The sequence below is a fragment of the Hemibagrus wyckioides genome, linkage group LG05 (genome assembly GCF_019097595.1).
Source record: "Hemibagrus wyckioides isolate EC202008001 linkage group LG05, SWU_Hwy_1.0, whole genome shotgun sequence".
Lineage (NCBI taxonomy): Eukaryota > Metazoa > Chordata > Actinopteri > Siluriformes > Bagridae > Hemibagrus > Hemibagrus wyckioides.
The window spans coordinates 2,233,212-2,255,247 of NC_080714.1; the positions used below are offsets into that span (position 1 = coordinate 2,233,212).

General features: G+C 39.9%; 1 protein-coding gene and 1 long non-coding RNA gene across 3 annotated transcripts; one reads left to right on the top strand and one right to left on the bottom strand.

The window, feature by feature from the left end:
* Positions 1-318: 318 nt before the first annotated feature.
* slc7a4 (solute carrier family 7 member 4) lies at positions 319-12,902 on the bottom strand. The gene is made up of 6 exons (XM_058390707.1): positions 12,816-12,902; positions 10,485-11,567; positions 9,854-10,200; positions 8,829-9,161; positions 6,853-6,961; positions 319-3,554 (listed from the first exon to the last, which is right to left on the bottom strand). Exons 2-6 carry the CDS (start codon positions 11,452-11,454, stop codon positions 3,349-3,351), a joined length of 1,965 nt encoding a protein of 654 aa, XP_058246690.1. The 5' UTR covers positions 11,455-11,567; positions 12,816-12,902; the 3' UTR covers positions 319-3,348.
* On the top strand, positions 12,321-18,271 carry LOC131353572 (uncharacterized). Of its 2 annotated transcripts, none has more exons than XR_009204637.1 (4): positions 12,321-12,455; positions 12,651-12,729; positions 12,822-12,968; positions 13,259-18,271. It is a non-coding gene; the product is annotated as an uncharacterized LOC131353572 (long non-coding RNA). The 2 variants fall into 2 exon arrangements; XR_009204636.1 differs by having other exon boundaries at positions 13,280-18,271.
* Positions 18,272-22,036: the final 3,765 nt, after the last annotated feature.

Sequence of the window (22,036 nt, forward strand, 5' to 3'; positions counted from 1 at the left end):
ATGTAAGTTGCTCTGGATAAGGGTATCTACCAAATTCCAGGAATGGTACTTCCATTATTTTTAGCTACTTCACACTATTTCAGTATAACGCTAAAAAAGCAAATTCAGGACACCAAACATGTCTTCGACTTTGACTGAAATATGGACGGAAAACAGAAAACTGTGCAAATGATATTTTTTGCGGCACCACATCTTTAACATGACAAAATTATAACGGTATTAAATGAAATCATGCAGGACAGCAAACGTTTGTGCCTTTCTGACACAGGAGTGTCGGGAGAGATATAAGATCTATCTTTCTAATCTTATAACATAATGCAGTGTTCCATTATTTAATCAACAGATCAGAGGATATACAGTAGATAAGAGGAGATACAGTAGCAGACAAAACAGAAATGAACAAAACTCAAAGCTTCATAACGAAGGAGCACTGAGTGCTACTGGACTACAGACTCACTGATGCGTCCAAATCTCCGAGCATCCGAGTGTGCAACTGTCATAACAAATAAATTATATATTCTTTAATAATTAACATAAACACATTGTAGTGGTGTTTAACAAATAAGTTCTTAGCTGTGACTTCAGACTTTAACGTACCATTGTACTATGTGTTTATATGCAGCAGTGCAACATGGGGAGTGTTCAGCAGAGTGTGCTGTAGTACAAAGTGATGAACATTCAGTGAGATCTAAACATCTCCATAATTACAAAGGCCAATTATTAGCAATTGGTAGTACAAACAAATTGTAACTGTAGCTGTGGACTGTGATTGGCTGCCACACACTGATTTTAATAAGGTGTAATAATTTAATAATGTATTATTTTTCAGAAATACATATGGAATTTGTCTGAAATAGATTACTAAAAATGTTACTATATAATAGATTTAATTTTAGAGAGTTTAATTCATCACTCTTGATGTCCTTCAACATTTTAGGTGTTCTCCAATAATTTTCAAAACTTTTAGCTTCTTCAAATTTGGGATCAGTTTTGGGGACAAAGTGTTTACACTGGTCAAGCTTTAATACCTAAACTGATCCGATTTCAACTCCTTTTCTTAATTACATTGTATTCCACATGACCTGAATGACTGAATAATTGAGACCTCGAGGCCTTGCCCTTGCACTCTCACTCTCTCTCTCTCTCTCTCTCCCTCTCTCTCTCTCAGACAAACACACACACGATGCACAAATAGTATGTGTGTGAGAGATAAAGAGAGAAAAAAGGTCATGTAAAATCTGTGCTTATCATATGACATGTCTAAATAAGCGCTTGCTTTTAATCCCTAAATGGGAACTGGCAGGCATTGAAAGTGTGTGTGTGTGTGCGTGTGTGTGTGTGTGTGTGCGCAGCTGTATGAATGACCATAGCCCAGTGCAACACTGCTGCATATTAACCTTTGGTCCTGACACTTAAGCTGCCTTTAAAATGAATGGACATTCCACTGAAACATAAAACTCTGGAATGAGGTCGGACTTGATGGAGACATTTAAATAAATACAAATAAATATTAAAGAGAAAGATAAATAAAATATAATCATGGTTCAAATATATTAATATTTTTGTGAGGTCTGAGATGAATCTACAACAGTGTGTAAAGACTTTTAATTCTAGCATAATGTGTGAGTGTGTGTGAGTGTGTGTGTGAGTGTGTGTGAGAGTGTGTGAGTGTGTGTCAGCATCAATGATTGTCCTTGCTTATGTCAGCTCAACAAACCTCTAATATCTCAGCAATAAACCGCACACTGTGTCAGAAAAGTGCTACTCATCCCTAAGGTCCTCTCCTAAATCAGTACACATTCGGCTGGTGTTCACACTCCAGACTCACTCCAGACTCACTCCAGACTCACTCCAAAACTGAAACACTTCATTAACACCTCTAAATAAACACCTCGTAGAGCATGTGAACTGAACTGAGGCTGCATTCATGCGTGTTTGCCATTCTCAGTGTTGCACATGAACGTCTCATTAAGTCGTAATCACATGCAGGAGTTTAATCCAAAATTCTAAACTGCTAGCTACGCCTTTTCTATCAGATCACAGCTAACAATCCAGGCTAATAATATGATGGGAAAAGCCACAAAAACCCAATGATATGAATTGATTTCATTACCATGAACTGTTCATTTCATCAGCTGTCAGGACTTTTCTGGGGTCATGCCACTTTGAATCCAATGTTTTCTTCCATTAGGACAGTGGAAGATAATTTAAAGAATTCTTCATTGTTGTGAAACTAAAAAAAAAAGTCTTCTTATTTAAAAATTAAATGGTAAACAAAATGAAACTAAACAAATTTATTGATGAAAATACTGAATAATTTAACGTTTACCCGGAAACATGAACTCTACCAGGCAAACACAACCCTCTTCATTTGCCTGAAGAAGGAAGAGATACTACTTCATAGATACTTCAATATTTGCAATAATTTAAGGATTGTTTTTCCTAAAGGTAACATTATAAATATTTTTGTGGCCAATCCAAACTTTTACTGATTTTTAAAAATATGCACAAATGTGTGTATTTCAATACACTGATCTCCAGCAGATTACCAAGTACAATCACAACATAGATGGTTTAGATTTAGCCACGCCCACAAAACTCTATAACAGGCGAAAGCTGAAACGAAGACTACATGGAGAAAAAGATTCCTAAGTGCATCATGTGTTCTTCCAGTAATGGAGCGCATCAGCTACCATAAACACACACTAACACACCACTTTATAGAGTGGCATTAGTATTACAGTGTAGTCTGGATATAAAATGGTAGCCATCTCTTCACTTATATCTCACTGTTGTGTAAATATTCCAGAAAATAAGTTGTAAATAAACTTGTTCATATCCATTTTGAGAAATTAATGTAATATACTGCACATGGTGATGGATTAGAGTGTAACTGCTGAAATAGAAACAGTTCTTGGTAATGATTCAGACTTTTGCTGTATATTTGGCTAAACTCAGTAGTAAATCAACACAGGAAGTGATTCAACAAAGAGCGAATGAGTCTCAACTACACAAATATAACACTCACACACTCACTCACTCACTCACTCACACACTCACACACTCACACACTCACACACTCACACACTCACACACTCACACACTCACACACTCACACACTCACACACTCACTCACACACGTCCAGTACGATCTCTTGGTGTTTCCTCAAACTAATCAACATTCCCAAATCTAGGACCTAGTCGTGATCCTCAGAAAGGCAGAACAGACTGTGGCAGTAAAGGAGAAAATACACACCCTCACACTCACACACACACACACACACACACACACACACACACACACTACACAACTAGCATGTTTATCATGTGTTCGCACACATACACAGATCATCTGTTGGCTTGTGGGTCGGTGGTCGGCGTGGGAGTGTTTGTGGGGGGTGAGTGAGTGTGTGTGTGTCCCTCGGGCTGGACGTTCTGGACAGTTTCCACCAGACTCCCGCTGGGGAGAACCACGTAACGGGCGGAAACACACTGCGGCTCCTTCAGGCCTTCTTTACTGTGCCAGATACCGTAACCGAAATACACCAACAGCCCTGAGAGAGAGAGAGAGAGAGAGAGAGAGGGAGAGAGAGAGGGAGAGAGAGGGAGAGAGAGAGGGAGAGACAGTTAACCTTCTCTGAAATAACAATAGGAAATGTCTGCAAACAAAAGGTCTGTGTGTGTGTGTGTGTGTGTGTGTGTTTAAACTGTTCAGATGGATGTTAACTGGAGCTGAAGGTGATCCTCTTTCATCATTCTCTACTCTTTAGTCAGTTAACTCTTACAGTCTCTGTACATTTAGCCCAGTTCCTGTACTGTTCTCATTACACCCTTTCCCCCTTCCTGAGGTTGAATTCCTGCTGCTCTCACAGCCACACTGTTACTTTATTCACTTATGAAGCAGAGGTGGACGAAGTACACAACTTCCTTACTTGAGTGAAAGTACAAATACTACTGGTCAAACATTTACTTGTAATGGAGTAAAGTTGTAAAGACAGATTTTTACTTAAGTAAAAGTACAGAAGTACTTGTCTTTAAAAGTACTTAAGTATCAAAAGTAAATGTCAACGCATTGTTTTATTATTGTTGCATTGTTGTATGCAATACTTACAGTACCTTTTGTAGCAACCTAGTGAATATACTGACCAGTTTGTAGTATCTGTTGAATTAAGAGCTTTTGGAATGTTACAAAACCTATAGAAATTAAACAACTGAATTGACAAAAAAGACAGGTATAATCATTTTCATTTTTAATGTAACACTCCTACCACCCCCAACAAAAAAGTACAGGTACATCTCAAAAAATTAGAATATCATGAAAAAGGTCAATATTTTTTATCACTCAGTTCAGAAAGTGAAACCCATATATTATATAGATTCATCACACAGAGTGAAATATTTCAAGCCTTTATTTCTTGAAATTGTGATGATTATGGCTTACAGATAAGGAAAACCCAAAATTCTGTGTCTCAGAAAATTAGAATATTACATAAGATCAATAAAAAAAAGATATTTCAAAGAGAAATGTCAGACTTCTGAAAAGTATGTTCGTTTCTATGCACTCAATACTTGGTTGGGCCTCCTTTTGCATCAATGCGGCATGGCATAGACTCTCTGTGGGGTTCAGGTCAGGCGAGTTTGCTGGCCAATCAAGCACAGTAACACCATGGTCATTGAACCAGCTTATGGTACCTTTAGCAGTGTGGGCAGGTGCCAGGGCTGCTGGAAAATGAACTCAGCATCTCCATAAAGCTTGTCAGCAGAAGGAAGCATGAAGTGCTCTAAGATTTCCTGGTAGCTGGCTGCGTTGACTGTGGACTTCAGAAAACACAGTGGACCAACACCAGCAGATGACATGGCAGCCCAAATCACTGACTGTGGACACTTCACACTGGACTTCAAGCAACATGGATTCTGTGCCTCTCCACTCTTCCTCCAGACTCTGGGACCATGATTTCCAAATGAAATGCAAAACTTACTTTCATCTGAAAAGAGGACTTTGGACCACTGAGCAACAGTCCAGTTCTTTTTCTCCACAGCCCAGATAAGATGCTTCTGACGTTGTCTCTGGTTCAGGAGTGGCTTGACACGAGGAATGCGACATTTGTAGGCCATGTCTAGGATTCATCTGAAGCTCCCCCAAATTCTTGAATGGATTTTGCCTGACAATCCTCTCAAGGCTGCGGTTATCCCTTTTGCTGGTGCACCTTCTCCTACCACACTTTTTCCTTCCACTCAACTTTCTGTGAATATGCTTGGATACAGCACTCTGTGAACAACCAGCTTCTTTAGTAATGACCTTTTGTGGCTTACCCTCCTTGTGGAGGGTGTCATTGATTGTCTTCTGGACAACTGTCAAGTCAGCAGTCTTCCCCATGATTGTGTAGCCTACTGACCCAGACTGAGAGACCATTTAAAAGCTCAGGAAACCTTTGCAAGTCTTTTGAGGTAATTAGCTGATTAGGGTGTGACACCATGACTTTCCAGTATTGAACTTTTTCACAATATTCTAATTCTCTGAGACACAGAATTTTGGGTTTTCCTTATCTGTAAGCCATCATCATCACAATTTCAAGAAATAAAGGCTTGAAATATTTCACTCTATGTGTAATGAATCTATATAATATATGGGTTTCACTTTCTGAACTGAGTGACTAAAAATATTGGCCTTTTTCATTATATTCTAAATTTTGAGATGTACCTGTACACATCTATGTGTATCCACTCATGAACATTTCAATCAAATGGTCTGTAAATGAAGACTGGTCAGAAAAAAAAAATCTAACCTGCTTTAAAACCCAGCTACACAACAGCAGCTGTACAACCAGCCAACAGCAACACTGCTTTAACAAAGAGTTATATATGTTTCCACAATTCATTTACACCGTTTTAATATGCATTTACACCATTGTCCAGGCTCCTCCCTCCTGTGTACAATGCGTTGTGGGCAATATTACCCATTAGAGTGTGCACTGTTCTGCACTTTGAATTTCTACCGGAAGTAGTAGACCATCCAGGAATGTTTGGAATACTCTTTTCAGTATACTACGATTTGGGGCATACTAATTCTATTTTTGAATACTATTTCGGACACAGCATACGTTTTTGTGTGTTAACTAACATCATTACCAATGTGTTGGTGGTGTATAATATACAAAGCATATATTCGTCCATTTTATCAGCAATTGATCAATTGAGAAATGGAGTTAAAAAACTGATGGAAAACCACTGAACTTTACAACACGTGACGCTACAAGAGTGAAAAAAATCATCCTATGATTAATGTAAATAATTTCTACTCAATGACCTGGACAGAAATGTAGTGGAGTAAAAGTAGAGTATTTGTCTTTCAAATGTAGTGAAGTTAAAGTAAAAAGTATTCAGAAAAAATAATACTCAAGTAAAGTACAGATACTCAAAAAGTGTACTTAAGTACAGTACTCAAGTAAATGTACTTCTTTACTGTCCACCTCTGTTATGAAGGAATAAGTCGACGTCACTGTTGATATCAGGAGGCATAAAGATCTGTTTCCTCATGCTTCATCTTCAAGACTGTTTAAAAAATGGTGAAGCGAACACGAGCTAGAAAATTCTCAGATTTTCTGAATAACAGAGTTTTGATGTAGACTAAAACATGGGTCAAAAACACTTCTAAAACGTGTCCATGGTGTTTCATCTTTAAACCCACAAGATCCTGAGGATCTGGAGAATGTTTTTTTACCTGTCTTTTTACTGTTTGTGTAGAAGGTGGAGACACTCAACTGAATGAAACGACAAGGAAAGGATCTAGATATATTACTCTGTGTACCTGTGTGTGTGTGTGTGTGTGTGTGTGTGTGTGTGTGTGTGTACCTGCAGCTACCCAGATGGTGAACCGGAGCCAGGTGAGAGAACTGAGCTTCATCATGAGAAACACATTCAGCAGGATGCTGGCACCAGGAACAAATGGCACCAGGGGAACCTGTTTAACCACACACACACACACACACACACACACATGCACACATGCACACGCATACACACGCACACACACACACATACACACATACACACATACACACACACAACAAATATATCATTTGTTAAAGGAAATGTACACAGTAAGCTCCGAGTCAGTACTGGAACCTGGTTTTAGATTTCATCAGATATCTAATACTACTGAAATAACATTAGAATTATTTTTCACAAGGATCAGATTCCACTGATCACATCATGATATATCAGGCGTGAAATTTTATTTTGTCTGACATTTTACTCTCAAATCACAAACCACATTATGCACTGGTACAGATGATTTCCTCAGGAGATGGAACAGTTCCTTGATGCATGAAACAATAAAGTTATAGAAACACTAAGATAAGCTCTCTATTCTAGCTAAGTACACTCATCAAATACACTCTTCAGACGTACAAACACAGCTGACACACAGCTTTACATGCGTCATAAAGTCATGAGAACTAACTGTGCTTCACTGAGACCTTGAGAGCAACCGTGCCACGACACCGGTCCAAGCAAACATGCAAACCAGACTATTTAATCTAAATATAATCATGACAATCTCAGCTAAAGAAACCTGCACTTCCACTGTGGCACTGTTACTGAAATTATTACAGAACACGGTGTTACCACATGATTAGTAACAATACTGTGTTACAGCAGTTTCAGGAAAAAAAGGATGAAAAACGATGAGTGATTTTGAGATAGATTTCCTGATGTGATTTATTAAAAATATATAATCAGCAGACTATTTGAAGTTCATTCTGAGAAACTCATGACTCCATGTTGCCTCGAGCGCTCCATTAGTGTCTTTTATATCCGCTATAATGCTGCTCTTATAATGTCATTATGGGTGAAGCGTTCTCGTCCTAATGGAAGAGATAAACAGCTCTGCTTCATTACTATGCCTCATGTTTCTGAGTTTGTCCCTTTTTTTTTGGGTAGAATCATCTGAGACTGGAGCTTTAATAGCATCTAAACCACCACTTTTAAACCAGAGTGCTTTATACATGACTGAATGGAGCACTGGCTTGGATTTGATCCTACATCAGATATAGGATATTAATTAACAGGCTGTACAGACTTTTAACACTTGACTCGCACTTCTTCAGGCATCAACCATCATACAGTGGCATGTGGTGTCCCTCAAGGCACAATTCTGTGTCCACTCTTGTTCAAAATCTGTATTCTACCAAATCATGAGATATTACACATGCTTAAAAAAATCAGTCTCTTAGAGGGATTCTTAAAAAAAGGCAAATGTTTTTGTGATTAAAACTGAACTGCAATATCACACAGAACAATTTCTGCAAAACCGATATCTGAAATGCTGTCACTTTCACACTATGTCTAAATGACAAAATACATTTTCATGTCAAACAATGGATCCACTGTTACCAAGTATTATGCTGCATTTTACTGAACCTCAAAACTCAGAAATCTCACTCAGAAAGTTGGGAAGTTCTCCTCAACCACATGTTCAGCTTAAGACATAAAAAAACAATAAATATGACCAGAACGTTTACAGTGCTTTAGGAATGCTTCTAAGTGCTATCTCCTAATCATCACAGTCAAAGTACTGTGCCAAAATAACCTATTAAAATACTGCACAGGTCTGTAGTGACTGCAACATGTTCCTCATTATCCTGCTATCACATTTTTTTTATTATTGTCTAGCATCACTTTCACCAGCAGGAAAGAAGAAAGCCACAATGAAGCAGGACAGTTATACCCTCTTAGATCTCCATCCACAAATATTCATGCAATATTCGTGATTAAACTGATGTCTGCCTGAGGCTTTCAGATTATTATATTCTGAAAGTGTTTCTCACCTGGAAGGTCTTGGTGTTCTTTTGCTGCTCATGGACAGAGATGACGATGAGGCTGAGGATGAACGCTAAGCTGAAGATCACAAGCAGCAGGACAAAGCTCCATGTAGGCAGCTTCAGGTAACTCTGCCCAAAAACAACAACTGCACAGAGTGACACGGCGCTCACCATCAGAGCCAACACACTGAATGCCACCACCTCGCCCGGTGCCCAGTCCCCCAACACCGTACCCAGGTACGGCTCCCAACGGGCACGAAGGGCACCTGGGAACTTCTGCCTCTCCACCAAGCGCAGTTTATCTGAAAACGACTCGTACTCCTTCAGCTCACCGCTGTCCTGATTTTAAAAAGAAATTGTCACAAACATTTCGGATCAGTATCACCTTTATTTAAAACAAAAACACTTCCTTTTTTTTTTTTTATAATAATCATACTTTAAAAAAATGTCTAAAGTACAATATACACTGATCAGGCATAACATTATGACCACTGAGAGGTGACGTGAATAAGACTGATGATTTCATCATGGCACCTGTTAGTGGGTGGGATATATTAGACAGCAAATCAACATTTTGTCTTTAAAGTTGATGTTAGAAGCAGGAAAAATGGACAAGCGTAAGGATCACACTCTTGTGGGGTGTTCCCTGTCTGCAGTGGTCAGTATCTATCAAAAGTGGTTCAAAGAAAGAACAGTGGTGAACCAGAGACAGGGTCATGGGCGGTCAAGGCTCATTGATGGATGTGGGGAGAGAAGGCTGGCCCGTGTGATCCGATCCAACAGACAAGCTACGGTTGCTCAAATTGCTGAAGAAGTTCATACCCTGGGGTGTGTGCGTCGCTGACCAGGAATAGTTGAGTCTATGCCTTCGACCGGTCAGGGCTGTTTTGGCAGCAAAAGGGGGACTAACACAATATTAGACAGGTGGTCATAATGTTATGGCTGATCAGTGTATTTATGAAATGAATCTTGTCACTTGAAAAGAATAAAAAATATTTATATAAACATGATCTGTGATTATAATTTCTTACCTCCTTGAGCTCGGAGGCAGTGATGCTCTGTTGACCTGGCGAGGGCGCTGGTGCATCTTTCTTAGTACCGACATTTCTTTCAGGCTGGAAGCGCAAAACGATAACACTCGCAGCTACAAAGGTGTACGCTAACAGCGTGCCAATGGACAGGAACTGGACAAGAGCCTCCAAGTCAAAGATGAGCGCTAATAAAGCCATAAGGCTGCCAAACACCAAGATGGCAATGACTGGCACTTTGGTGACAGGATTTACACGTGAGAAGACGGAGAAGAAGAGGCCGTCCTCAGCCATGGCATACACAATGCGAGGCAGAGAGAAGAGGTTGCTGAGCAGCACCGTGTTCATGGCTGGAGAGGAATGATGATAAATGCTCAGATAAACAACTGAGAAATATATAAATAAAATTATATATAAACCAATAACCAATGCTAGAATAAGCCATAAAATAACAGAACATGAAAATGTTCGGAAAGAGTCAAATCTTGAGCCTAACAGGTCTAGTATAATAAATAATTAATAAATAAAGTAGACTGCTTGATAAAAAAGCCCTTCAAGTTGTTGGTAAACATTTGCTCCAGCATATAGAGTGATGGATAGAACCATGCATAAACACAATCACTGTCATACACACCACAGATGGATCCCACAGCCACGATGAGGCCTGCCCAGCTGTACCCACGCCGGAAGAACGCATCGGAGAGCGCCGAGTTTGGATCAAGTGTGTTCCATGGGACCATCAGTGTCAAAACCATCGAGACCAGGATGTAGGCTGTGGCTGCCAGAGCTAACGATATAGCTGTTGCCATGGGAACAGCCTTCCGAGGGTCACGTGCCTCTTCACTGGATGCAGCAATCACGTCAAATCCCACGAACGCGTAAAAGCAGGTGGCTGTTCCTGCCATGATTCCCGAGAATCCATAGGGGGCAAACCCGCCTTTGCGAGCGCTCCAGTTATCCAGATCAGCCAGAGCAAAACCAAAGACCAGGATAAAGGCTATGACTATCATGCTGACTGTAGAGAAGATGTGATTTAGCCAGGATGAGACACGCACACCGAATGAAATGAAAAAAGACGCAATCAGCAGTATTCCTGCTGCAAGGAAGTCTGGATATCTGGCGAGGAAGGGTGCGTCCCAGCGCATCACGTGACTTTCTGTGAAATTCCGGATGCGGTGGTCAAAGATGGAGTCCAGGTACCCACTCCAAGCACGAGCCACTGCTGCGCCGCCAATCATATACTCCAGAACGACATTCCAGCCAATCAAAAAAGCCCAGATCTCCCCGACGGAGACATATGTGAACATGTAGGCGGAGCCTGTCTTGGGGACACGGGCACCAAATTCAGCATAGCATAGAGCTGCCATGAGGGAAGCCACGCCAGCCACCAAGAATGAAAGCACAACAGCTGGTCCAGCCAAATCCTTGGCAACGGCTCCAGTGAGGACGTACAGACCTGACCCAATCATGGCACCCACACCGAGCAGCGCCAGGTCCAGTGTGGAGAGGCAGCGCCTCAGAGACGTGGCCATCATGTCGTCCTCTAACGTTTTCAGCCTGTTCAACTTCTGGCAAAAACGCACAGCTGGAGAGCATGACGCCATCGTGAGGTAGTGAGGGAGAGAGAAATAAAGAGATGAAGAGAGTGTGGACGGAAAAGAGGTCTCGCTCTCAGCTAATCCATTTCTGTCAGAACCGAACAAGTTCAAAAGACGACCTGAGAACAAGAGAGAGAAGTTCATTAGACCAGGATGGCATGCTTTTCAGATCAAGTGCACCTCAAGTTTATTATTGGTATATAATCATTATCAAAATTGACACAGAAATTCAAAACCATCTGGTTTAAACGTGATATAACTTTAAACATACATGTTACATGGGGACAATCATTCTGTTTATAGCTGCTATAGCACACGTGAGAACAGGAGCTTGTTTCCTCGTCATTCCACATCATTAGGTGCAACTGTAAATGGTTAAATGGTATATGTCTTTAAATAATTCATATTAAAAACATAATAAGTTGGCAAACTGCTGAGGTATAAGAGGGATAAAACAATTAGCTGTTATATAAAATAGCCAACTTCTGGGTAGTAACAGTAAGAGATTTATTTCTTATCTATTCCTTTTTTTTAAATATAGTCTTACATATGGTGATCATGATAGAATTGTTTAAAAAGCTCGTTATATTCATTATAACCTCTCCTGACTGTTTGTGATCCCTGGATGACAGAATGAGGGGCGGGTTATCAATTTGCATATCATGAATATTAATATCCTGGCATTTTTAACGAAGGTAAGGTTTAGTAACATTTCCAGGCCATTATTAGTTGTTTCTTGCGCAACTAAAATAAAAGGGAACAGTTTATTGTTTTGTTTATCATTTTCGTTATAATGTTCAGGGTTACTCTGACGTCATATTTGCAACAGTAGCGCGTGAATGGAAATGCTGACGTATTAATGTTTGGAGATGTATAAACAATGGCGGATAGGGCTCTATGAATAAACCGTAGGTTCTGCTTAGAACACAGGTGTGTGTGTGTGTGTGTGTGTGTGTGTGTATAGGTGTATAACAGCTCGTGCGATCAGAATATGCTCGTTTCATTACGTAAGTGTTTCAGATCTCACACTAGGATTAGAACAAAAAATTGCTTGACATGATTCTCATAATTAATAATGCTTTGTCTCTACCGGCGGTGTGAAGCTGTTAGTAATAATGCAGAATTGAATGCAACACAAAGTGATGCAGAATGAAACATGAACATTAGAATTAATATAATATCCCGGCCTATAATATTCCCAGCGCTTTTCACCATCCTGTTATAAACACTCGGATCTGTGTGTCAATCCGCCGCTGCTGTAACAGAACATTATAAACCCAGGTGAGAAACTCCACAACACTCATCTACTGAAACACACACAGGTTTGTTATGAAACACAAAACAAAAACGGTGGATGTTTTTATTACCTGCAGAGAAACAGGGCGTTGAGGATCACCGCGGATGTGTGATGAGAGCCGCAGGGGTCTATATTTCTCTGATCGGATGCAGCGGCGGCGGAAGGACCGAGTCGCTGTTCGGCTCTTAAAGGGCCAGTATGGAATAATTCCATTTCAGTTCAGGTAATGTAGAACAGAGCTGTCTCATACCTGTGTGCAGAGATGCGACCAAACACAATGAGTGATTTGTCCTAAACAGATGAATAAACAAATTCATTTTCATTTATTTATTTTTCCTTAAACAGAACTGACAGCCAATGAACATGAAATGTTGCCTATGCACATTTCACATCCAGAAATGAGTCAATTTTAGATCAGAAACGAGTCAACGAGTCAAATGCTATGAGATTTTAAATATATCTGCTTATATTAAGATCTATTTCTGTTCAGAAACACTCTTGTCATTGTCATAGCTGATCTGTCTATGTCTAAAGACAACTACTTACACCCTGGATCAGGGATATGAGAAGGTGGAACTTTAAGCAGTAACCATTGTGACGTCACACACCAATTAATGGTAAGTTGTTTTTCTATCAACATAAAATTTGTGCTTTTTACAATATTTTACTGTATTCAACAGCAAGATTGAATTTTATATCAGAAAGTGTCGATTAATTTTCAAATAATAGAATTATGATAATGCACTTGTATTAATACGTTCCTATGGTAACAGCATGTTCACTAGGGGTGTAACGATACACTCACCTCACGATTCGATACGTATCTCGATACAGGGTTCACGATACGATATGTATCACGATATTTTGAACAAAATGAAAAAAATTAAACAAATTCAAATAACAGCTTTATTTCTTAAACATTAACAATTTTCATGAACTTTCTTTGTTGTACATATAACTTAAAATCTGACAACACTGAGGTTTACTTCAACCTTCTCTATGTCAGTTTCAATTAACAATCGAATAGGCCTGTCACTGGAAAAAAATTTAATTTAACATAAAATTAGAATTAAGTTTGCTGAATCCTAAGACAGAATGTTTTAGCGCAGTAAAGTGCAGTAAAACACTATAAAATAAAATAAATGGTGTTCTGTTCAAGTAAGTTTACATTAAAAATAAGATCGCTGAAACCTAAGCCGAAAACCTGAACTGAACCTCATAAAGCAGTAAAAAGTGCAAAAAGCAAAACTGTAAAATAAAACAAATGGTGTTGTGTTCAAGTGAGTTCAACTGTACTCCATGGTGTTTTTTAGGTTACTCACAGGTTTTTTTTGCAAAAAACCCCCAGCATATCTACATGTTTAGGTGAAAGCTGAGATCTTTTTTTGAGAGCATTTACAATATCTCCTGCTGTAGAAAAAACACGTTCACTGGGAACTGATGTTGCTGGAATTGTTAGGTAAGCCTTGGCAAGTGAGGAAAGAAGTGGGTACATTTGAGCATTTTCTTTCCAGTATTTCAGTGGTTAGGGGAATAGAAGTGTCCTTCTTGTACATGTCAATCTCTACTTCTATCCTGCTGTTGGACTGGGCAGCTGCTGTTTTAGCAAAAGTTGCACCAAGGAGATCTTCCAGTGCTGTCTTTGTGCTTGGTGGCTGTTCTTGCTCAACTCTGTGCATTGCATCTGCTGCATCAGTGGGATCTCCATCAGTGGCACCTTTTGTCTCCATCGGTTCTGTTTGCTCCACAGTACCAGCCTTAAAACAATTTAAATATATTAAAGAAGTATAGTACACTTTTGGTTACACACACACACACACACACACACACACACACTCACACACACACACACACAAGGTCAGCACAGATTACAATTCAGTGACAAACAAACATGTAAACGCTCAGATTCTTGCACACAAATGCAGACATGCCTGCTGTAACTCTTTTGATTTGTTCTTCAACCAGTAAAAAACCTCTTCACGTTGTTCAGGGAGGAGGTGGGGCAACGATCGAAATCTGGGGTCCAGGGCTGTGAGATAATCATCTACCTCTGTGTATCTGCTTGAGAGGTTTTGCAGGATTGCTGTTTTCATGTCAGATACAGTTGTGGAGTCTTTTTCATCCAGCATCATGCTCTGCTCGATCATGGATTTCAAGGGTATTATGAGTGAAAGTGTGGCACTCTTTTCATCAGACAGGACAGTGGTGGCTTTTTTGAGAGGTTGAAGAAGGTTTAGTATTTCTTCGGCATCACTGATGTCAGCGCTACCCATAGTATCAAGTTGACGGGCATTTTTGCGCACCTCTGGGCTCAAGAGTGCTGCCGTAATAGCCGCGTGTTGCTCGAGATAGCGTTCCAGCATATCCATTGAGCTATTCCATCTTGTCACCACATCCATGATAAGCTTATGTGATGCGATCTCAAGCAAGTTTTGCTTTGCTGTGAGCACAGCTGTTGCTGTGGCACTGCAGTGAAAGAAAGCCACGACTTTTCTCACTCGACCAAGCAAGCGACTGACGCGGCGGGGAATTCAGTCCTGCTTGCGACGCGAGATTAAGTGTGTGAGCGAAACACTTAATATGCAGTGACAACCCGGCTTCTCTCACTGCCACATCCATGTTATGAGCATTGTCGGTTACGACAGCAATGTTATGATGAGCCCTCTCAAGTTCCCACTCTTGTATAGCCGCTTTTAAAACTTCGGCTATGTTTGTTCCAGTGTGTGAATCAAAAAGTGGACGAGTCTGAAGCACAAAACTTTTCATTTCCCACTCTGTGGTGATAACGCGCTGTAACTGTAATATAGCTTTGATCGGCCCTCGACGTCCACCCGTCAGTCGTTATTGCCACATTCTCTGCCTTTTTCAGACAATCAAGCATATTTGCTTTTGCTTCAGAGTACAGGGCTGGAATTACATTTTGGCTGAAGTGTGGGCGTGACGGAATATGGTACCTGGGCTCAAGTGCTCTAACCAGTTTGCGAAATCCAACATTGTCGACCACAGAAAACGGTCTCATGTCTTTTGCGATAAAAACTCTGATTCTCCTAGTTATGTCTTGAGCCCTTGCACTTGACTGAGCCCACGATGCCGCAAAACTATGCTGGATTGACGTTTGGCCGTCTTTCACTCTCTTTTTCGCACCCATTTGGAGGACTTTGTCGCTGTGGTGCCATTTTAAATGACACATCATATTCGTAGTGTTCGAAGTTGTGTATATCAGCCTTTTTTTTACAGTGTTTACACACAGTTTGTGTTTTGTCTACAATTTTTTTTACCATCCTCTTCCTGTCGAGTGACCGGAAAACCAGAATGCTGCCAGACGTCAGACTTGTAAGAGCATGGAGCATCCTCTATTTCGATGTCAGTTCCAGTTGAACACATGTTGCTAACGTTCAGTTCTAGAGATTTCTGTAACTCCGGTGAATGTACACGTAACGCTATTGCAGAGTGGGTCAGTTTTTGGCAGCTCATCCTATGGGATTAAACGATTGTCATATCGTAGAAATATCGCCATCTATCTATGATGCGTATTGTGGCATTTTTGCTTCGCGAAATATATCGTACTACGATATATCGTTACACCCCTAATGTTCACACAATCTAAACCTAATAAAAAGGTTTGTGTTTAACAAAAGAAATGCTTGTTGATAATTGTTGATATGGTACAAAATTTCTGTTAAAAGATTTTATAATAATTTGATGCCTAGATGATACACCAAGTCACCATAAACTGGGTTTTCGGTCTCTGCTGGTTGGCCCTGTGTAACTGCTATGAGTCAATTACTCCACTAGAGGGCACTGTGGATTTCATTGATGGGTACACATGGTTGTTAGGTGCTACATGTCTGAGATCTGGATAAAGCTGAGTACATGTCTTTTAGTTATTTTAGTTTCTTACAAACAGAACTAAGGCTTTAATAGTCACTTGTGTCAAATGTATAATTGTGTGATACCATGACATCACCGGTGTCTCTGCACCGAAGAGCGTGATTATAAATAATGTCCTTTCTGCAGTCATGTACAGTCAGTTGGAGTTGTGTGATGCAGATATGTAGTGTATATGTAGTGTGTATTAATTAGGAGGTTGTTGTCATCCTTAAAGTACTCATAGTGTTGGCATTGCTGCTTTAAATACCCAAATCCTCACAAAGCAGAATCCAACTGGAGCCGGTCCATCTCTGGATGCAGTACAAGGTTATGGGATGTATTATGTGTATGCCTGGTTAAAGAGAGTCTTTAATCTATGTTTAAACTGGGAGACTGTGTCTGAGTCCCGAACACTGTCCGGAAGGCTATTCCAAAGTTTAGGAGCTAAATACGAAAACGCTCTACCCCCTTTTGTCTGGAGTTTTGTGATCTGGGAGCAGAAAGGATGTAGCATGTTAGAAGACTGGTTAGATACGTGGGAGCTAAACCATTTAGTGCCTTGTACATAAGTAGTAATGAGCAGATTGTATTGTGATATCCTGACACTATTAAACTATAAAACTTTAACAATTGGTTTTTATTGATTTTTATGTTAAAGCATCTTGGGAATGCATAGATGTAATGGCACCATATACATTAAGGAGGAGTTAGTGTTTGTCTATGGTAGCTGACATGCTGCAGTGACTGTATTACTGGAATATTAGTGCACATACTAACACTTTAGTTTAGCTTGGCCATTATACACATAACTATACTAGAAGACTGATACATGTGGCCCATTGTCTTATGCCTGTACTGTACTGGTACACATATTGTTTGAGTGTGATACTTCAGTATGTCCACTAGATGTCCCTGTTTTTGTTCCATATAGCTGTTGGACAACGAAACTGGAAAACCTGGTTTTAGACCACAATAATTTATTATTATAGTGTAGGGTCTATCTCTGAAGTCAATGACAGATACATGTCCTGCACAGTGCACAGAGGGATTTTGAGCCATTCTTCTAATATTTTCTGACGCTCTCCTCTAAAACTCCCCAAAGTGGATCAATAACATTTAGATCTGGTGACTGTGAAGGCCATTAGTGATGTTCAGCTTTACTTTCATATTCATCAAGCCACTCTGTCACCAGTCTTGCTTTCTGTATTAGTGCATTATTATCCTGATACACGTCACCACCTTCAGGGTGAAATGTTTGAACCACTGGGTGCTCCAGGTCCTCCAGAATGGTTCGGTAGTCCTTGGCAGTGACACACCAATCTAGCACAAGGAGTAGGGAACTGCATGATACAGGACTTTGATACTGCAGCCCAAAGCATCACTGATCCACTTCTGTGCTTCACTCTGGGCATGCAGTCCAGTTGGTGAGCTTATTTCTCCTCACAGTATCTTTCCTGGTGCTATTGTTCTTTTTATTTAACTTCACACTTTGCTCTTTTTAAAATTACACACAGTGTTTTGTTTTATTCCTCAGATTTTATTTTGGTGCCACAATGACACATTTTTCAAAATCCACTTTGGTCTCAGGTTGCATCACACCGCCCCAGAATATTTACATATATATATATACACTGTGTATATGTTGACTTAAAGGATCTGCTGCTAACATCTTGGTGCCAAATACCACAGCACACCTTCAGGGCATAACATTATGACCACATGCCAAATATTGTGTCGGTCCCCCTTTTGCTGCCAAAACAGCCCTGACCCATTGAGGCATGGACTCCACTAGATCCCTGAAGGTGTGCTGTGGGATCTGGCACCAAGATGTTAGCAGCAGATCCTTTGAGTTCTCTAAGATGCGAGGTGGAGCCTCCATGGATTGGACTTGTTTGTTCAGCAAATCCCACAGATGCTGGATTGGATTGAGATCTGGGGAATTTGGAGGCGGAGTCAACACCTCAAACTCTTTGTTCTGCTCATCGAACCATTCCTGATCCATTTTTGCTTTACACACGCACCCGGCCATCTACGTGATTTAAAAGAAAATGTGATTCATCAGACCAGGACACCTTCTTCCATTGCTCCATGGTCCAGTTCTGATGCTCATGTGCCCAATGTGCCCAAGGGTCAGCATGGGCAACCTGACTGGTCTGTGGCTATGCGGCCCCATACACAACAAACTGTGAAATTTGAGCAACAGTAGCTCATCTGTTGGATCGGATCACACGGGCCAGCCTTCTCTCCCCACATGCATTGTTGAGCCTTGACCGTCCATGACCCTGTCTCCAGTTCACCACTGTTCCTTCTTTGGACCACTTTTGATAGATACTGACCACTGCAGACCGGGAACACCCCACAAGAGCTGCAGTTTTGGAGATGCTCTGATCCAGTGGTCTAGCCATCACTTGGCTCTTCATCAAACTTGCTCAAATCCTTACACTTGTCCATTTTTCCTGCTCCTAACATCAACTTTGAGGACAAAATGTTGACTTGCTGCCTAATATATCCCACCCACTAACAGGTGCCATGATGAGGAGATACTCAGTCTTATTCACTTCACCTCTCAGTGGTCATAATGTTATGGCTGATTGGTGTATGTATGTATATGTATATTTTCTGTAACAGTATGGCCTTTTTGACCTTTACTGAGTGTTGTTCTTTACTAGTCTAATTTATTTGTTTATTTATTTATTTAGATTGATGAACATTAAGTTATGAACTGCAGAAGTCACTTAATGCTACCAATAACCTGAAAGAAAGAAATGTCAGTTATGGTGATTAGTTCATGTTCAGTAGTTTATCTACATTAATGATGTGTTTATTATGAAGTTTCACATCTTATAGCACCTTATACAGTATCTACCTTACGATGAAGTGCTGTCATGACTTCTGACTTTTCCTTCACGCTTTAATTTCTTGCATGTCTCACACATTTTCAACAAAACAGGCCTTGACTTGTTCATGAGAACAGAAACTTGTGCTCTTTCGTGACTGATGGCCATAGTTTCACTTCCGAGTCCAAACCAGTTTGCTGGGGTTTTCCACAGAAAGTTGGCATGATGGGATTAAAACCACAAACACTGAACACACGTGAAGATACGTGAACCAATCACAGGACAGGTATTACATTACATCATCAGTTTCTGGGAAAGAAAAACATTAATAAACCTGGAACAAAATTTAAGTGCTACCTATCTCATCTTAATAGGAGTTAGTATTTAAATAATATGCTAAACACTTAAATATACAACAGTGATGTGTTATTGTGTTCCAGGAATAAATATAAAAAAAAGATTATGTAGGATCAAACACAAAACAGCATGACGCTGATCTGTAAAACTGTATTCTTTAGAAAGCCATGACATGACATGGTTTTAAATGAGTAACATGCTTCATGTTAGCGTGATGCTAACAAACGCAAAAGCGCTGTAGATACGGAAGCCAAGCGAACAAAAGAGACTGAAAGTCGCTGATGTCTGACTCCAAGCATTAACAGATACATCAGTTACAGTTCCTTACAAAACTGTACTTACGTAAGATAAATACTTAAAATATCATTACAAAATGTTTTTTTTGCTTGTACGAGGCATGAATGTTGACATAAATGTTGACAGGATTAAGGCTGTGTGCTCTACGGAACATTACCATTAAATAGCTGTGAGAATTTAACTTTAATATAGAGGAAAGAGGGCAGCATGGTGGCTTAGTGGTTAGCATTGTTGCCTCACAGCAAGAAGGTCCTGGGTTCGGGTTCGAATGGACAGTTTTAATTAGTTTGGTAATTCTAAATTGCCCATAGGAGTGAGTGTGTGTGGTTGTCTGTCTATATGTGTGGCCCTGTGATGGACTGGTGACCTGTCCAGGGTGTACCCCTGCCTTTCACCCAGTGTGTGCTGGGATAGACTCCAGCAGATCCCCATGACCCTAATTAGGAATAAGTGGGTATACACAATAGATGGATGGACAGAGGAAAGAAAGATTGTGAGAGAATAAAATTCTGATATGGTGGAGATTTCTATGAGGAGATTTATAACATTTATGAAAGCAGTCTTCAGTGTCAGCACTTTGTAACAGTTATATATAAAGCTGTAGCTTTAAACAGACTGTTTATAGGTGCTATAGCAGAAGTCAGAACAGTAACTAACTTGTTTCTTGAATGTTCACAGTACCGCATGTAACAATGAACAGATAAGTTATTTTATATTATATATTTATTTGTCACATATACATCACTGCACAGGGAAATATCTTTCTTCACATATCATGTTGGGGTTAGAACACAGGGTAAGCCATGATGCACCTGGAGTGTGGGGAGATTGGGGGCCATGCTCAGGGGCCCAGTGGTGGTAGCTTGGCAGTGCTGGGGCTTGAACCCCAAGTCAAGTCCCCTGATCAACAAACCAGTGCCTTAACCACTTAATCTTCCTACTATTACCCATTAAATTGAAAGTTATAATAGTTGGCAATTTGTTGTGGTATAAGAGAAACTTTGGGACATGCTGTTGTAGGAAAATAGTAATGTTCAGCATGGTAACAGTAACTCCACAGTCTACTAAGACAACTTGACACTGAGTGTTTTATTTCTTATGTAGGACATTAGAGTGGGATCTTCGTCAGCATTGTTTTACACCTTAATATTAAGATATTAGACTTAATTTAAAATGCACTGGTCAAGAGATATTTTTGCACCACTGCTGTGTGTTATTCTTTATTGTTGTTTTTGTGTTTGATCCCAGAAACCAGTGTGTGTTGAGATATTCTGAATTTTGCACTCTGTCCAGTAGGGTGGCGCTGTTACACCAGACTGAATCTCCTCAGCAGATTGCTGTAGTAATATTCCATATACTGCAGGAGGAGTGATTTTACAATTCATTCATTCATGCATTTCACTCTGCAGTTTACTGGACAACAGATGAGTTCTGAATATTCCTCATTTATGATTCGTTGTTTTGTCTAAAGGGAAACACAGTTACAGGGGACTTCCTGCTCTCTTTTGTAACATGACCTGCTTTTAATTTCACAGACAAAAAGAGGAACCACAACAAAACAGCAAATATTATAAAAAAAAGAATTATTAAAGGTGAAATGCTGTATTTGATGCAACCTTCAGACTACAGAATGTAAACAATATACAGTATATGACTGTACATGTTTACTTCAACCTCCAGTGTGAATATTAAAATTTTAACTGTAAAATTGTTTACTTACTCATGTTCATTTGCATTGACAAGAACGCTTGTACAATGCCATTAGATTGAATATTGAAGAAATTCCTAAAAAGAAAAAGAAAAAAATTACAAAGCAGACAGTAATCTCTACTGCATAAAAACTCTTGAGGAATTTTGTTCACACACCCAGACTATAGTAAGGGATTTCACCCCAAAACACACTGAACACCATTCATTTAGAACTGAAACC

What these genes read in the sequence shown, in the direction of transcription:
- slc7a4 (XM_058390707.1), bottom strand. Translation starts at nt 11,454, where the DNA reads ATGGCGTCATGCTCTCCAGCTGTGCGTTTTTGCCAGAAGTTGAACAGG. An exon ending in AGAACACCAAGACCTTCCAG is followed by an intron (nt 6,962 to 8,828) that starts GTGAGAAACACT and finishes GTGGTTAAACAG; the next exon opens with GTTCCCCTGGTGCCATTTGT. An exon ending in CACCATCTGGGTAGCTGCAG is followed by an intron (nt 3,555 to 6,852) that starts GTACACACACAC and finishes TCTCTCTCTCAG; the next exon opens with GGCTGTTGGTGTATTTCGGT.